Here is a 16,797-nt window from a genome sequence, read left to right on the forward strand (position 1 = left end):
TCCCTTGAGCAAAACCTCATAGCACTCTTGTCTTTACCTGAATTGCTGGTGTTTAATGCCTATAATTCAAAGATGTCCCAGAAGAAAAATGGGGGCGCGATTACAATTTCCTTAATTAGAGTTGATTACAAGACAGCCTAACAGCTTTTTCCCCAAATTTAGCCTGTTATAAAGGGGCAAATATATATCACCTGATGGAAGTAGATGTTCCATGCCACCTTGAAGGTACTGTGGGTTAAATGGGAAACAAAATGAAAAATGGCAGTTCAGAAGGCTAATATACCATGCAGTTAATCCCCTTGAGGCAACTAGCTTCTTGGTCTCATGACTCCATTATACAATGTAATTGGTTTTAATAACACAGAATATAAAGTAACAGAGGGGAATACTTGGCTCTGTAAAAGAACTGGTATAGAAGCATTATTAAGATCTATAACGACCCAGGTAAGGATCAGTAGAAAAATATTAGATAGCCTTATGCATCAGTGATAGAAGACAGCCTGTGTAATTACTGGGATAAAACTTGTAGAGAAAAACTTTTAAAGAGTGATAGACTTCCGCAGATCAATTCTGCCATAAAATCTTATTTGAACTATCATATTTAAGCAACTGCTTTCACCACTAAGACAAAGCTTACTAAGTGGGGGGTTACACTCTGAACATAGTTCTTCTAAAGCAGGGTCTCCAAAGGGCACTTGTGTCAATTTAAATGGCCGTGTCTTGATCCAGCAGTTCTACAGTCCAAACTATTTCTACAGTCCAAACTTGCTTTCAAACAGGCTTTTCTCACCTGAAATTGCCTTGAAGTACTTTCTAAATATCTGCTCAAAACCAGCTTTAATTCTTAGGATATAACACTCAATTCCATTAAACGAACATAAAGCCTACTTTTTCTTTTTCCTCTTAAAAGTAACATGTGACTGGGCACCATTGTTTTGATCAACAGTTAGAGGCTTTCTTCAAGGGAGGGAAGAAACTGCCAGTAACACCAAACCTGGAACACCCTGTCCCTAAACCTGTAACCTTGCCTGCCTTGTCAGCTGGTCAGTATTTACCAGATTCCGTATGCTCAATACCACCATAAAGCTCTTTGTCACACATACAGACAATACTGGGAGCTAGCTGATTCGATTCATCAGTGAATTCATATTTACAACAGAGACGCAAACTCAGAATCCACTTCCTAAATGGTGACTGAGTGGGGAGGAGTGAAATGAACCACGGAGGCAATCCACTAAGGCTTACTGCTCTGTCTCTTTCTATATATATAGTATGTATGTGTATACAAAGTTATATATAATGTGTCTACATGCATACATGCAGAGAGACAGCGCGCAATCATTGCCCTCTACTGGCCAGAGCCTGGTATGCAGAGGTCCTCCTTTTCCAGCACATTGCTCATATGTGAACTTTAATGAATGCTTGACAGGACCACACCGGTATGTGATACCAGTTCCTGCTACTCACTGATATAATAAGAGGCATCCCCTTCAATTCAGTAATCTTCAAGGCTTTCTCCAAACCCACTTTTAAGGCTTGGCATTTTGCTGCTTCCTTTCCTCCTAAGTGGAGGTACACGCAGCAGGACAATGGAAAATCATAAAAACCTCGCATCCAAGCGGCTTACAGGGTAGCCTGTTTCTATCTACTTACCCACAGGCAAAGCTTTTTATATTATGTTACATTCATAAGCGCCCTTTTTTGCCCTCACAGTTTACCACTTTAATCAAATACCAGGCTGACGTGACGGAAGAGGAAAACAAGAAGGAAAAATGAGCTAAGGAGGGGCACAGACAACTATTTTCAGACCAATCTGCTTCTCATTCCTTCCCTCTACTCTTAATAAGTATAGTCATTTTATGTTTCAACACGAATATGAACATCAAAAGACAGAAGAAATGAATAAAGGGTGAGAGGTGAGGTGTTTTGATTCTTAACATCTCCCTTCTTCCCAACACTAAACAAATTTTTTGTTTTAGATGTCCACTTGTACGTTTGAAAAAAAAGTGTAAGGACTAAAAGTGCCCACATACGTTAGACAAAAATCAGAATATTCTTGAATTTTGGAAGCAGTTCAATAAGTTCAACAAGTCCAACTGTAAGCTCCTTAAAGGATCTTCACGTTGCCTGAGTAGTCCGTAGATCATCTTCCTGACAGTGAGTGGCCATAATGTACTATTCGTAAGTACTAACAGATGGACATAAAAATATAAGTAGACTGGTGTTCCTGGAAGTGGGGGGAGAAGGATGATTTCTTTGCTGTTTTTAATGTACTCACCTAAGGCCCAGTATGACACAGCTTCCAAAGGTGGGGAACTGCTGCAGATAGCATGGATATACATGAGGTGTATCATTAGCTCAGCCAAGCACCACCAAAAGAAAATACGAATTATGCCCACGATTAAGATGCCAACATTGGTCTTCAAACTGAAGGCTTCTTGTTTCCTCATCTAAATGAAGAAACCCAAAGAGGTTACATGACACATAACTGACTGTTTTATTCAAAGACTCATCTTAAGAACCCCTCCCTTTTTTCATTTACTATTCACTTCAGTTCAAAGGTTTCATTTACTATTTATTACTACTAAGGGGGCATTTGACCACCCCGTTTGAGAATTCTGGACACACACAGATGGAGTCTGGTTTCTTCTTTCTCAAACTCACTAAGAAGTAGAAATCAGCAAAGTAGAAATTTGAGAGGTAAGCAAAGTCAAGCAAGTTTCCAGTCAATAACTCAAGACTAGCTGCAGTATTTAAAAATATTCACTTACATTCCCATGCAGTGAGATTCTCCCTTCCTCCAGATGACATTTCCATTCTCTCTGCATTGCAAAAACTACTTGTGCAGCCTGTGTGTACGGGAATGCAATGGCATCTGTTGGTGCGCTGCAATTTCCACACTAGGTACCCTAATGCAGGGGTATCCACACTACTCTTTCCTTACACTGTTCAGGTGCCAAAGGGTCTCTGGATTGCTTTGCTATTACATGCTGCCCAGTGCTTTAAACATATGATCTTTGTATCTGCTTCCATTTTGCATTTATTCCAAATGGACAGTTTAAATGGCCTGATTCCACAGGCATCTCTCTGAATGTACAGTGACGCAAAAGATGTTGCTCTCTCCTCCCTACACTGTCACTTCAGAAGGTACATCCTAGTCACCAGCTGCTGCCAAACAAACATACTGCCAGGAGGCCTGAGGTCCATTACCCAGAATGTCATCACTTTCAGGATGGCCTGAGGAAGGGCTGCCTTGGTAACAGCCACTTTATTTCTGGAAGGCCGTCAAGCTTCAGAGGAGTTTATTAAAAGCTGATTCTGACCATACAAACAAGTTCCTAAGCATCTAATCCAGACAAAAGTATATACCCAGGAATAAGCATACATTTATTTGCAGTTTTAAGTATGGAACACACCATAACAAATACACGAAGCATAGGACAACAAAGTATGTCCTTTACTTTCTTTTTAATGCGTGTCTTCTAATGGCACTTGACATTCCGAGGTCTGTTCACACAGACACATAACACAGAAAGAAAGGGACGTACAAGAGAAAACCAAAAGGCTTGAAAGAAGGTTAAAAGTACTTGCTAAAAGTAGAATAAACCTGCCCACCTCATACGGACAAAAGGATTACAAGAAAACATGGAGCTTTCACAGAAGAATCTTACCATGTGTTGTGAATTATTTTTCCTTGCAAGTTTTGTGAAAATTCCCTCATGAAAATCATAAGAATTACTCCAAGAACATGCACAAAAAGATGGTATCCCCAGCTCATTCCTGTCATGTTGTTGAATTCTCAGAGAAAGCCCATCCCCTTCAGATTCACTAGAGCTAAAACACCTTGAATTGACAATGCTATTCAATTTCCAGAAGTATGTCATCAGTAACACATCTCATGCAGGAGAAAGCCCTGTCCTTCCTTGCATCATGGTACGCAGACACTTTGGAAGCTCAAGGAAAAAAAAAAAAAAAAAGCAACAGCATTGGCTACAGAGTATTAGCAGGACTACTTGGTCAAACTGTCCAAGCAGCCTACAGACCAGGCAGGTCCAATCCCAACAACCAACCATGAAAGTTTGCTGCATCAAACAAACATATTGATCCTGAGGTTACATTAATCATTCTCGAGTCCTACAGAACAACTTCTCAACTTCAGTTAAGTGCTTCTGCAGTTCTCAATCTCCTTTTCTGACAGCAAAAATAAACACACTTTTTGTACCGCGTGCTTTGAACTAACTGCTACAAACTGCTATCTTCAAAACTCTTCTCTAACCTCAGCTGTCAAGGTGATGACATGACTCTTACAAGAATACTTTTTCATGCATTTTGACATACACCAAGAAACAAATTGTTCAATGTTTTTTCTTCTTTATGGCTTTAACAGAACAGGTCTGTGCATATTTAAATGACAATGTAATGCAAATACAGGCATCCCATTCTCCATGTTTGTTTTTTCCCCTCACCCTGTGTCAAACCAAGAATACAGACAGGCTTCGCACAGGTCATTACTGAGCTGTATCAGATAAACTAACTTTCATTTCAAGACTCTACATGCAGTTTTTCCATCCAGATAGCTCCAAGCTGCCCTCTACTCACAGTCTTGTATACGGGTTCTGAAACACTCCTTGAGAAAAATAATTTCTCTCTGTGTGCAGTACAGTAATATAGGTGTTATTTAACACAATTTAAAAGCTATAAAACAATAAACAGTAAAGAAAACTTTCTGGGCATCCATGTAAGTCAGTCTAGCAGAAGAACAATCTTACTCATTTGAAGGTTTTTAAATCCCCATTTCTCCTAGGTGTTGTCTTTTCCTGAAAAGGGTATTAAAGATGCACAGATGATTGGCTTGTTCTCAGTGAAGCCTGGAAGATTGCTTATTACATGCTTCTGTCAGTCTCACAGATGCTTTTGCTTATCTGACTCATCTCCCTTAATGGCATCGCACTGGCAGTAAGCACTTGAAGAAACCAACTTTTCTTCAAAGTGGTGAAAGATCATTTGACTCTGCCCCTTTAATTTGTGTAACACTTCCTCCAGTCACAGCTCAGGGAGCATCTCGGCATCTCTGCTTCCTACTTGACAGCATTCGGTCTCCAGGTTCATTTAAGAACTCATGCTGAGATATTCAAACATACAGAGAGGATTTGGACACCTGCCTACTATTAAATGTAATGGAAAATAAGCATGCAAATGCATTAGTCAGCCTCAGAACTTTAGTGTCTATTTAGGGACCTACCTTGCCTCTCCTATTTCATTTGTATGATTCACAAAAGCTTAAGGGCTTTTAGTAAAGGAATCAGACGTTTCCCGTTGCAGCAGAAGGCAAGTGGAACCCATCCTTCCAGGCTGACTCAGCTACAAGGACACCTTTTCTGGAGCAACCAGCAACCAACACAAGACCTCACTTTTATCAGTCTTTCTTCACTGGCAGAAAACAGCAACCTCAATGAACTGGGATTAATCTGACTTTTTTGAAGTGCTGACTACTGGGTATGTCTGATGTAGCAAAGAGGAGCTGCACAGGAGAATTTTTTTTGGTATTAAAATTATACACCAACTGCCCATGATAACCAGGGTAAAACTAAGATTTTCCATGTTTTAAAAAAGGCAATTTTTTTTTTTAATAAAAAAAGTGTCGTCAGAGGAGTTCCCCTACCATGCACACAACAACAACAACAAAAAAAAACAACGCAGGAACGATAATTTGCGTCAAGCTTGGGAAACAATACTGTGGTATAAATTTTATGATCAAAATAGAAATCTGACCAAAATCATCCGCCTAAATGACAGGAACTCACTTGTCACAAAAGCATGAAACCAAACATTTACTTAGGCTTCCCGTCAGCTTAGATAAGCTGTGACTTCAGATAAGAAAAAAAGTCCCGTAGACTTTTTCTACAACATCTTGTCCAGGATAATAGAGTTTAGCCTTGCATTTTCCAGAGCTATTAAATACAAATGAGTATCAGACGTGCCACTTGTGCCCACTATAACCTCAGTTTTCACTTTCATAAACCCAAGTCTCTATTTGTTACAGTTTCAACAGAAACTTTCCAAAAATAAACAGAAGCAATACACAGGCATCTACATACAAACCATAAAACCGCTGTTTTAGTTTAAACTATCCACTCATCCACTTTACCCAAACGTTAACTATAAACATCATTGATGGTTATTTCATTGCTTACTTAAATGCGCAAGAAAACAAGAAAAGCAATAAAGTGTCAGACCAAAAAAAATCCTAGAAGAATTAGAAGAAGAATTAGAATTACAAATTCTTCTAAATCCTTTAGAAGAATTTCAGCTTCTAAACTGGTAGGGAAGGGAGGGATGTCTTCAAGTTGGCATGCAGGACACTACCAAATTCCCAGTGATTCACTCCCAACTGTCCAGTCTTCATGTTCCCATAATATTATTCAACATTATCAAAATTATGGGGAATACTATTTTAGACATACTATCCTAATTACCTAAAGACTACACAGAAACTAAAATCATTTAACTAACAAGAATAGTATTATAGAATTAGTTACAGATACATTTTTATGGAAGCTACAACGCATATAAAAACACCTTTTCTGTAGTTTTTGTTTTTTTTTAAAGTAACTAGTTGAAAGAAAAATATTTATTTTCGAAGGGAAGAGTCTAATAGAGGAGATTACTGTCAGCTTTCAGTAACTATTCTGTTTCTTTCTACCTTCTCCCTAACACTGGAGTCCAATCAACCTCTCTCCACCCAATCACTAGATATAAAAGCTTATTTTGATATTTTTTCCACCAACCAAATATATTATCAATGTTAATTATCAGCCTTATAAAAATTCACTATTATTTCATGGATGGCATATAAACACAAAGACTTAAGATTTGTTTCCATCCACAGCCTTCCCTTCCACAAGCAGCTTACTTCAACACTTGCCAAGAAAGGGACAAATACATAGTAATGTCCCTAATGAGACACCTTCTCTTTCGAAGTCTCATCAACATCCATTTTGTCAAAAATGTAACTAGAAAATAAATATAAACTCAGAGTCATCTGCAACCTACTTTTTTATAGTGTATTTCAAAATGTATCTCAAGGTATGAAATATCTCTTCATATTATTGCAAGGGTGAAAGCATTGTCGTCTACCTAAAATTTTGCTCATGATCGTTATTAAAATGTCTCAAAATATGAAAAATGAAAATTAACCCATCACATCTAATCTACTTCTAATAAAGAACAGGTTCTATGTCTAGACTTGGCAGCTGAAAAGAGATCACCACTTTCTTCAATGTTTCTTAGTCAAATTTGACTCAGACACAGATGCACTGGAAGTCTGTAACTGCACTGTCTTAAAAATACTCTTACCTGCTTACTAAATTCATCGAAGTTCATAAGGGGTCCATTGTGGAACAAGGGATAGTAAAACACGTATGCCAGCATCCACAGGAATGAATGTGATGATTTCTGGGCAGGCTCATGCCAGCAGTATTCCAGGCTGAAACTCGTGTAGAAGAGGCAGCGGACAGACACCGTGAAGAGCAGCAGGTAATACTCATTTTCAGTGTCGTACCACTTTCTCTGTGAGACAAAGAAAAGTCAGCTCATAATGGTACAATGCTGTGATTTTACAATTGCAAGACAAATGTTATCAATCAAGACCCTGACATTTCAGGTCACCAGCAGCAGAAAGCAACTAAAGTTAACAGAGGCCAGAATGAATGTCTGAAGTGAACATCGCTAACATCTGAAGAGTGAGCACTGGCTGCTGAACGAGCTGCTGATGGCACAAAATTATAACAGCTTAATTCCAAACTGTAGTACATTTTGAAGAACTATGAAATTAGGAGAGCTTTTCTCACAGCAGTGCCATTTTTTCCCCCTCAGGTTTTTTCCAGTAATAGAGTATCCAAAATAGCTGGCAATCGTATTGATAACTGAAGAGCTACTAGGACTGAAGCCAAGACTACAATTCAGATCTAAAGAGATTGAGACACTCACTAGGAAGCCCAAGGCTAGAAAGATTTTTCTGACCCTTTGTCATGTTTATGATATTTCCTGTTGCACATTTTCTACAAAAAAAAAATAAAATATGTATATACATATATTTATATATGTATATTGGTACTCACCCATCACAACAAAACTCAGAACATCAGCAAATTTAATTTGTCTGATTATATTTGTTTGTAGTGGGCTTGAGAAGCCCTTTCATCTCTCAGTGAGACAGAAATCTACCTATACCACACAGAAAACCTATACCTTCCTCCTCAAAATTAAAACAAACCTTGCAATGTATTCGTAGTTTTTTTCCTCTTAGTCCAAATAAATGCAAGGATGACATTTCTACACAACTAAGAAGCAGTTTTTCTAAAATCTGTGTTGCCAAACACATTAGCAAAACAGGAAAACTGAGTTTGCACCAAACAGTTGTGAGCAAGCAACTTGTTTGGTAAATCAAAATGTCAGAGAAACAGTCTTTATTTCCATGCAGAAGCCTGCAGACACCAGTTAAGATCCTGTCAGTCTTGACTAAGCAATTCCTGGATATGAACCCTCAAAATCAGCACTTTAAACTGGTATGATTATACCTCTAACAGAGGAGAAATATGTTTACTAGAGGACTGGCACGGTATTTATCATACTCCATCCCCATGGGGTAATTCTTCCATATTAAGACACGTAATTTCATCTCAGTGCACTGATCAGCATGACTGAGAGGAATGTCCACAACTACCCATAAATTACAATTAAGTGTGGTGAGGCCAAACAACATCTCAAGAAGCATCAGAAATCCAGATCTCAAATCCAAACCCCAATGCTGGGGCAAAGCAGATTTTTCAGATTCAAATCCTAATGAGCAAACCAACAGGAAGACAGAAAAATATCCATGGGCTTTCCAAATGATTAATTGTGTGGATGTTACGTACAGCGCTACTCTCAATGGACAGAACAGAGGAGAATGTGTTGGTGTCTCAGTCTCAAAGGCATCTGAGAAATTTAAAGAGGTCTGACACAAATGAAATTAAAGGGACACAAGTTCATCAATAGCAAAATGAAGCAGATCCCACAATGCACAAGTAGTTAGCAATAGCACAAAGAAAAAATAGCCTGATACGATATGGGCATGGATTTGAGTAACAGCATCAAAAAGCAAGCAGAAACATTTGGTTTTAAGTATTTGGAAGATTTCCACTATCAGCCATCAGCACTTGGAGTGGAAAAGGAAGGGAAACGCCATATTTGTGTCACAGCAGTCCTTCCTCCAGGATTTTACTCCAAACCACAAACCAAGTAAAAGAGAACAAGAAAAAATAGCCAGCAACAAAAATAATTCATAAGAGGGGAAAAGTAACAGCATGTGGGCCACTCAGCAATATTCTTCAAAGGAAGATGAAAGAGAGGACAATTTAAAATGCATGTCCAGTGTAGTATCCATATGGTCAAGCGAAATTTTGGCCTGCTGCTGTGACTGTAGAATTCCAAACTATTCCTTCTGTCAGGATGACAAACTTACATCAAAAGCACATGGCTTTATAAAAGAGCTGGGATGTAATTGTGTATTGCTAGCACAATCTTTAGTACCCTTGTGAAGTCAGTCCTTCCAAAGTTACATATCAATTCCTTCAGAATAAGTACAAATAATTTAACATTTAGAAGATACGGTATTTAATTCCTGCAAGGTATTCAGTGTTTCATTTCATGCAAGTTACCAACAAGTTTGAGTTGGCTTTTGAGTAATGCCTCAGCAGCAGACTTTGCTTTTAAGGAATGCAAGTGCTGGCTTCTGCTATCCAGCCTAACATTCAAAATAATGAACAGAACCTTTCCAAAAACTGTATCAGCAAACAGGGACGTTGCCAATTTCTGGGCAATAGACAGAGATGTTTACAGTAGATACAAAGGCTACCCCAAATAAACAAGAAAGGCTCCTTCATCAACTTTCCTAGCAGTATACTTAAGCAACAACCATGTGGATACCACTCTGTAGCACTGATTGCCAGTTCTATAAACCAGGTGGGGAGGGAAATCCATATCACTTTCTACTAATATCTACAGGCTATTAATGAAAGAACACATTTGCCCCAGGTCTTACCCTCCAGTTTCCACTACATATTTAAATAATGAAGGATAATCTCATGTGCTGGGTCTGACCAAAAGAGAGAGAAAGAAGCCTGAGAAAAATACTTTGGCTACAATACTCAGAAAAAGACAGACCAATCAGCAGGTAAGATAGGAAGAGAGAAGTGTAAACCTGTCTCCCATTTCTTTCTCAGTTATCCTGTATTTAATATTTGATACAGGGACAGTCATTTATTTTCTGAACACAGGCTGGAAGTCACTGAGGGTGTGCAAACATGCCTCTGTGGCAGTGAAGGAAAACAAGACTTGGGAATCAGGCCACTGACACTGAACAAACGTCTTGTCACCTCTTCTTTTCAAAAGAAGGACCAGAAAAAAATCAGTTAAGGTCTTTGATATAGTCACACATTTTCAGGTAACCAAATTTATAGGAATTAGAGCAAGGCTCATGTTTTTATTTCTAGTTGCCAACCTCACAGCAAGGTGGTAGTGTATGTTTGTGCTGTGAAAATTTAATCACGGGCACAGCTGCAACATCCCAATTCCTGTTTCTGAGAACCTCTCTTAATTGAGGTGTGTACTACAGAGTTTATGCACTGTATAACTGATGCTGTGCTTTTTGCATATAATTGGCCACAATGCTATACCTGATCATAGGCTAAAGTCAGCCAAGATACCAACATTATGTTATCACGACTGGATGCTTTTCTCAAGCAATGCCAGACCTCTCTGGCATCCTCTTGAAGGCACACTTTCTCTTAAACATCAGAGTCAAGTTTTACTGAAAACTTCCACCACACGGAGAGCTTTAGCTCTAATGGATTGCATTTACACTAAACATCAAACATTGTTTTGCCAATTTACAAAGTTTTCCCAAGTGTTCCTGGGGTCTATTAGCTTCATCTTCAGCATTCGTTTGCCATTAGGCACCAATTCCTCCACTGCTCTTCCCAAACAGCAGTACACACATTATAAAGAAGCTATTTTAGCTTCTCTTTGCTATTCAGGTGGCAGTACAAGAGTGGCACTTCTGTGCAGGAGCAGCAGAATGAACAGCTCTGATCAGAGCTGCTGAGCCTGCTCCCATGCATGCTGAATTCAGAGTGGCAATTCCTAGTCACACGAGAGGCACTGCATGTGGCTCCACAGTCAGGAAAAATACAGCAAATGGAAAGGAGGTAGGAGGGAGGAAAAGTAAGGAAACAACTTTTGCTGTAGGACAGAAGAGGTGTCAAAGGAAAACAGATGAAGTCAGGAATGGTGAATAAGACTGGAGATCAATAAAAGTAACAGAAGTTACAGTAGACAGCATGCTCATGGATGTCTTGTTAAGGTTTAAACACTCCCTTACATGGTAAGAGACTGCCACGTTATCCTGCAGAGTTCTTCCATTCATGTGGCATAATTCAGAGTAAGAATGCAACCGGGTCTCAGGCACAGAAGAGGAGCTCTGCTGCGGAGCCATCTGACAGCTCTAGAAGGCTGGGCCTTATCTAGAGAAGTCACTTGGAACCACTTTCTGCCCCTGATTGTCTCTTCAAAAGCAAACAGAACAGCCCAGGCTTTTATCCTTGCATGGGTGACAGACCTCTCTCAGAAAAACCCCACAGGCATTTCTCAAGCATCAGACCACCACCAATTTCACTCCTCTTGTTTGCTGTTTGAGAGTCCTGCAGGACCTGCAACATCAACATAGAACAAAGAGGAAGGAGGGAACAAAGGCAGTAACAAACGCAAGAGCTAGAGATGGCAGCTTCAAAGAAGTATAGCCAAAGCTTTAGAAGAAGCGTGTAAACAGGCTAGCACGTACAGTATGCTGAATTTAACCTGATTGTGTCAGCTGTTATCTAAAAGACCAAAGAGCAGTAACTGTGACTTCAGTCACACGCACCATTATGAATCAGGTTATGTATTATTGTTGTGAGCTACCTTTCACTTTATGCCTTGAAAAAACACCCAAATCCACACTAAAGTGAGTGCTCACCAAGCTTATGAACATATCCACATTTCTAATTGTAGAAGCTCTCATGTGACCCATATGCAGTTATACTTCCTGAAGGTTTTCAAGCCAACCTCTGTTTAGACCGACTGAAGGGGCAGTAGTTGGTCTAAAAGATGGCTACCGTAACAACAAATAACACTGTAATTAATTTGATGCTTAATCCATGCTTCTGAAATTACCTTGGCTTCTTCCACAGCTGGTATGTGTAACGTGGATAACAGGACAAGAGAGCACAACCATGTCAGGAGCGAGATCTGAAACTGAGCCACAGCAAACGAAATAGCTGCGTATAGCAAGATGACTGCAAAGCCCTTGATTCCTAATAGAAACCAGCAGGCAGCCATTCCATACACCATCAAGCACCACGGTTTATACTGTTCGGAAAAAAAAAAAAAGAAAAAGAACACTTAACAATTTTTAAACTTTATTTCTAAAGCAAAAAATACGTGTACTGTTCTATACATAGTAGAGTGGCAGGCTTTCTTTTCACATAACTAACTAGAACACACAGAAATTCACTACTGTAAGTTAAATACATACACACCTTCTCCATGAAGAGTCTGCATATTTGTGATACCAGCAGATGACCAGCCAGAAGCCACAGTATACGTTCCCTTCCCCATTCAACCCAGTAGCTCCACTCAAAATCCAGGGGATCCTGGGCACACAAGAGAATTGGTAAATACGCCTAACCACAAAGCCATATTCTTAAAGGTCAACAAAATGTCTCAGTAACATACGAGGTCCATTATCCAATACCACAGAACTTGATCACTGAAGAATCTTTTGTTTAAGCAATCCTGTCTGATTGTTTACAGTGGTGAGCTCCAACAACTCCATTTTGACTTCAAATGCCCTAAAATCCACAGAAAGACGCGGAAGAGCAGAGGGGCACTGCCAGCACAGAACAAGAAGTGCACTAAAGGGAGCTGATACCTGCCCCACCTGCACACGAAACTGACAGCAGCAGGAGTCTGCAGGGCCCCAGGTGCAGCACGAAAACACTGCCACTGACAAAATACAAGGTTGCAGAGGGCTCAGACCCCAAGTCAATTTCAAAGCACCTAAGCTCTTAAGCATTCCCATGACAGGGAGATACATATTCCACTTCTTTCTGCAGGACAGGCTCCAAATCACTGGATAAATTAATCCAAAGCTTCCTTGTGCTGCTGCATGCTCATTAGCAGATTATCAGGAAAGAGATAATTGAGCAAGAATGAGTGCCAGGCACCTTCAGTATTTGCCTGAACACTTTCTTTTGCTGAAACCTATTGAAAACAACAAAACCAAGACATGCTCTCAGCAGGAGGCAAGCACATGGCCCACACACTCCTCAGGGTTGCTTTTGAGATGTCCTGATTTCACAGAAAGGTAGGCAGTGCAAAGCAGCTGCAAACAAAAATAAGTAGGATGGTGCCAAGGAAACCCTGCCTGGTTACAAGTGTAGGTAAATCACATGCAACCGCATTGATTCAACATGTTATCCAACCTGGACAGCACAAAGGAATATGGAGTACTAACCACTATATCTATTTCCAGAAGTAAGAGAGGGCAACAGATAGACTTTCAGGTGAGAAAAGGTGAAAGTGAAACCAAGTCCTGACTGCCATACGTGCATACCTAGACTTTTCTGAGGGATAAGGAAACTAGCTTGGCAAACTTACAGTTTGGATGAAATGACACCTTGCTCTTAAGAGGATTTTTACTCACTGTTTCAATAAAGCCTAACTGTGACCAGGTGAAGCCAGGTCAGCTTGAAACTCCTGAAACACACAAATGTCATTTTAAACTAGATAAAAGGGATCATCTGTCTGCCCCCATTTCCCTGCTAAAAGTTAGGACTCACAAACACACACAGCTGCCTGTATGACTAGACCTAAATTCAGCATCTCATACACTTCCAATCTCCAGAATATTTTATGGCTTTCTGGAATGCACCTGTAGAGGGGCCCATACCAATGGTGACAGTGGGCCTAAATAACAAGATAATTCCACAGATATGCATTTTTAGCCTCGTTTAAATCACCTTCAAAATTAATTGCAAGGTGAATTTTCTTCAAAAAGAAGTGGGGTGTGTTATCTGGGATTTAGTTTGTCTTAAAACAAAAACATGTTTCTTTAAACATGAATGCTTAAAATCTGTTCTCCTCTATGGGGGACTACAGGTCAATCAAGGGTGCAACTACTGGTCACTGATGTTACGCATTACCCAAACAGCCAAATGACATGAAAAATGGAAAAAAGGCTGGAGGAAATGTAAACGATGATCAAAACCATGAAGGCCAAGTAGCAGCACAGAAGATTATTCAGTGATATTACTAATGAGTAACACTCAGACCAGCAACCAGAAAAAAACTGCCATTATGGTGCTTAAATCTAGATATGCCTGGCAAATCTTTTTCCTCATTAGAAATAAACAAAGGAAATTAACTATGACTGAAAATCTGTAAAGTTACTGTGAATTTCTGAAGCTAAATTTGTATCTCTGGTGAACAAAAGACACTTTTGGAGCTGTTTTGTTAGCATTATTTCCATGTTATTGAAAGGTAATTCAGGTTAGCCTAGGTCACAGAGGAAAAGGTGCTGGAAACAAGAAATTAACAGTGCTTATGTTATATCACTCCACCCCTCCAAGAAAAATAAACCTGCTTGATCCCACAAAAGAGCAGAACATCAGAAAAAGCAGATTAAGTACCACAGTATCTCTCGTCTTGGAGGCACTTATCTGCTTATTTGTACATTAAGAAAAATACACAGTGCCTGTGCTTTGAGAGTTTTGTCTTGTTCTTCACAGAGCTTTGGACTCTGGAGTCTATGGGAGTCTGGCTATGGTGGGAGAAAAATGTGTCAATGAAACAGGAAAAACATTAAAACACTTAGCAGTAAAGTTTCCGTGCAAAGTACCAACACAGGAAAGAAAAGCCCAATAAGAAGCACAGTAAATTGTTCTATGATCTCTGCTTCCAGCAAAACACTGTTCAACACATCAACTTACTGCAAGGAAGACTTTAAGGAACTGCAGGACAGAAGCTTGCAACAAATCAACAAAATAAGAAGTACTGGTAATGTTCATTATTCCTACCTTTTTAAGGCCCCAAAACAGAGTCCCTTGTTCCAGTCCAAAGTTTCTGTCAATTTCACCTTCATATTCTACAAAGAATAATAAATCTTCATTAATGACATAATCCTAAAAAAAAAGCAAGGGTCAGCAACAGGGCACTCTGCTTCTAAATAGCAACAAATTTCCCTCATCTTCTTCACAGCTGTGGATGCTTAGAGCTGGGGAAAGGAAGATGTCTGCAAGGAAGGAACTCTGACGTGAAGCCAGCACCGTTTCCTCCTTCCCACTAGGCACAAACAAGAGGCCCCTCTATAGCCAGATCCTGGACTTTGACCTCTGCTCATCCTGAGCCTTTGGATAAGGAATGCTGAACAGCCTTGACCACTAGACCCTTTGCGCATTCACCACAACAGGGGGAATTAACCCCAACATACACTTAAAGAATCATTTTCTGGTTCCCCGTTCCTCATCCCCACCCATCAGGTATTTACACACTTGCCTAAGTTTCCCCCAGCGCCTCCTCACCTCTAAGCTGAATACTTACCATCTTGCATAAAAAACAATATTAATTTAAAACAATAATTAGTCTAAAATAATAAGCAGAATAGACACAACAGACAGCTGAGCTTGAGTCATTTAACACACAAGACCTATAATAATCATAATTCCTTATCTTTTAGGACTGTTTGATATCTCCCTCTAGTGGAAAAGGAAGACATGGGATGTGAAAGCAACTTATAAAAAGTATGCAGTAAAGCTTTTCAGTGAACAAGCCTCAACCATTAGTTTCAATGAAGCATTTTGACTTCTTCATGAGTGCAAAAACGCATGCATACCCCGGTGTGCTTTTATCAAGTACTTGCCCACTTCGGTGGGAGTGCATTTCTGGCTTTACTGCCACTAACTTGCACATTTGGAAGGCAGCAAGGTTAGTTAGCACAGCACACCTTGCTCATCAAAACCTAGCACGATGCAGCACACAGTTCTCTAACTAGGGGTTATTCTGCATTAAGTAACATCCACTTTGTTACCATTAATGTATGAATGTGATGCACTGGGAGGCGCACAGCCCACAGGTGCGAGGTCTTTTCCTACGAAAGCCTGAGCTTCAAAGGTGTCCATCACTTCTGTCCTGAGTGCCAAGGTACCATCACCGAGGGCATTCCCAGCGCTTTAGGCACAAACTTTTAACACGGTTAGAGCCACAGCCCTGGCAGCACGGGCAGCTCGCTAGCGGTTGCTTTCACGTTGCCAGCTCACCGCCAGCCAAAGCACCGATGCTTTGGGGCGCGGGGGAAGAAACAGGGGAGACGCGAGGCCACCGGCCCCGCAGACTTACTTTGCGAAACTCGGTGCACCTCATAGAAAGAATACAAGTGGGAGCCGACCGTCAGGCACAGGTAGGCGGCCATCTCCCAGCCCGGCAGCACCCGCAGCCCCGCAGCCGCGCTGCCGTCCATCGCCCCGGCGGCAGCTCCGCGGCGAGCCCTTAAAAGCAGCCGGGCAAACACCGAGGCAGCCCGGCACCGAGACCTCCGCGGAGCTGCGGGCGGACACAGCCCTTGGTGGAGCCCGGCGGCCCCTGCCCGCGAGGCTCGGGGCTTGCCTCACGGCTCCCCACGCGTGCCCGCGGCCATCTCGCATCGCCCCTGCTCCCGCCCCC

The 16,797-nt window shown here is 40.6% G+C and overlaps 1 protein-coding gene across 1 annotated transcript in view; it reads right to left on the reverse strand.

Annotated features, from left to right (window-relative positions):
- HHAT (hedgehog acyltransferase) overlaps positions 1-16,594 on the reverse strand; it is a gene marked incomplete at both ends in the record, with an annotated part of 164,728 nt that extends 148,134 nt beyond the window's left edge. Inside the window, 6 exons of the mRNA XM_084283411.1 lie at positions 2,279-2,450; positions 7,357-7,569; positions 12,253-12,447; positions 12,618-12,731; positions 15,156-15,223; positions 16,474-16,594. Of these exons, the coding sequence (XP_084139537.1) occupies positions 2,279-2,450; positions 7,357-7,569; positions 12,253-12,447; positions 12,618-12,731; positions 15,156-15,223; positions 16,474-16,594 (883 nt within the window). The remainder of the gene's footprint in view (positions 1-2,278; positions 2,451-7,356; positions 7,570-12,252; positions 12,448-12,617; positions 12,732-15,155; positions 15,224-16,473) is intronic.
- Positions 16,595-16,797: the final 203 nt, after the last annotated feature.

The sequence above is a fragment of the Netta rufina genome, assembly GCF_964035555.1.
Source record: "Netta rufina genome assembly, chromosome: 3".
Classification (NCBI taxonomy): Eukaryota; Metazoa; Chordata; class Aves; order Anseriformes; family Anatidae; genus Netta; species Netta rufina.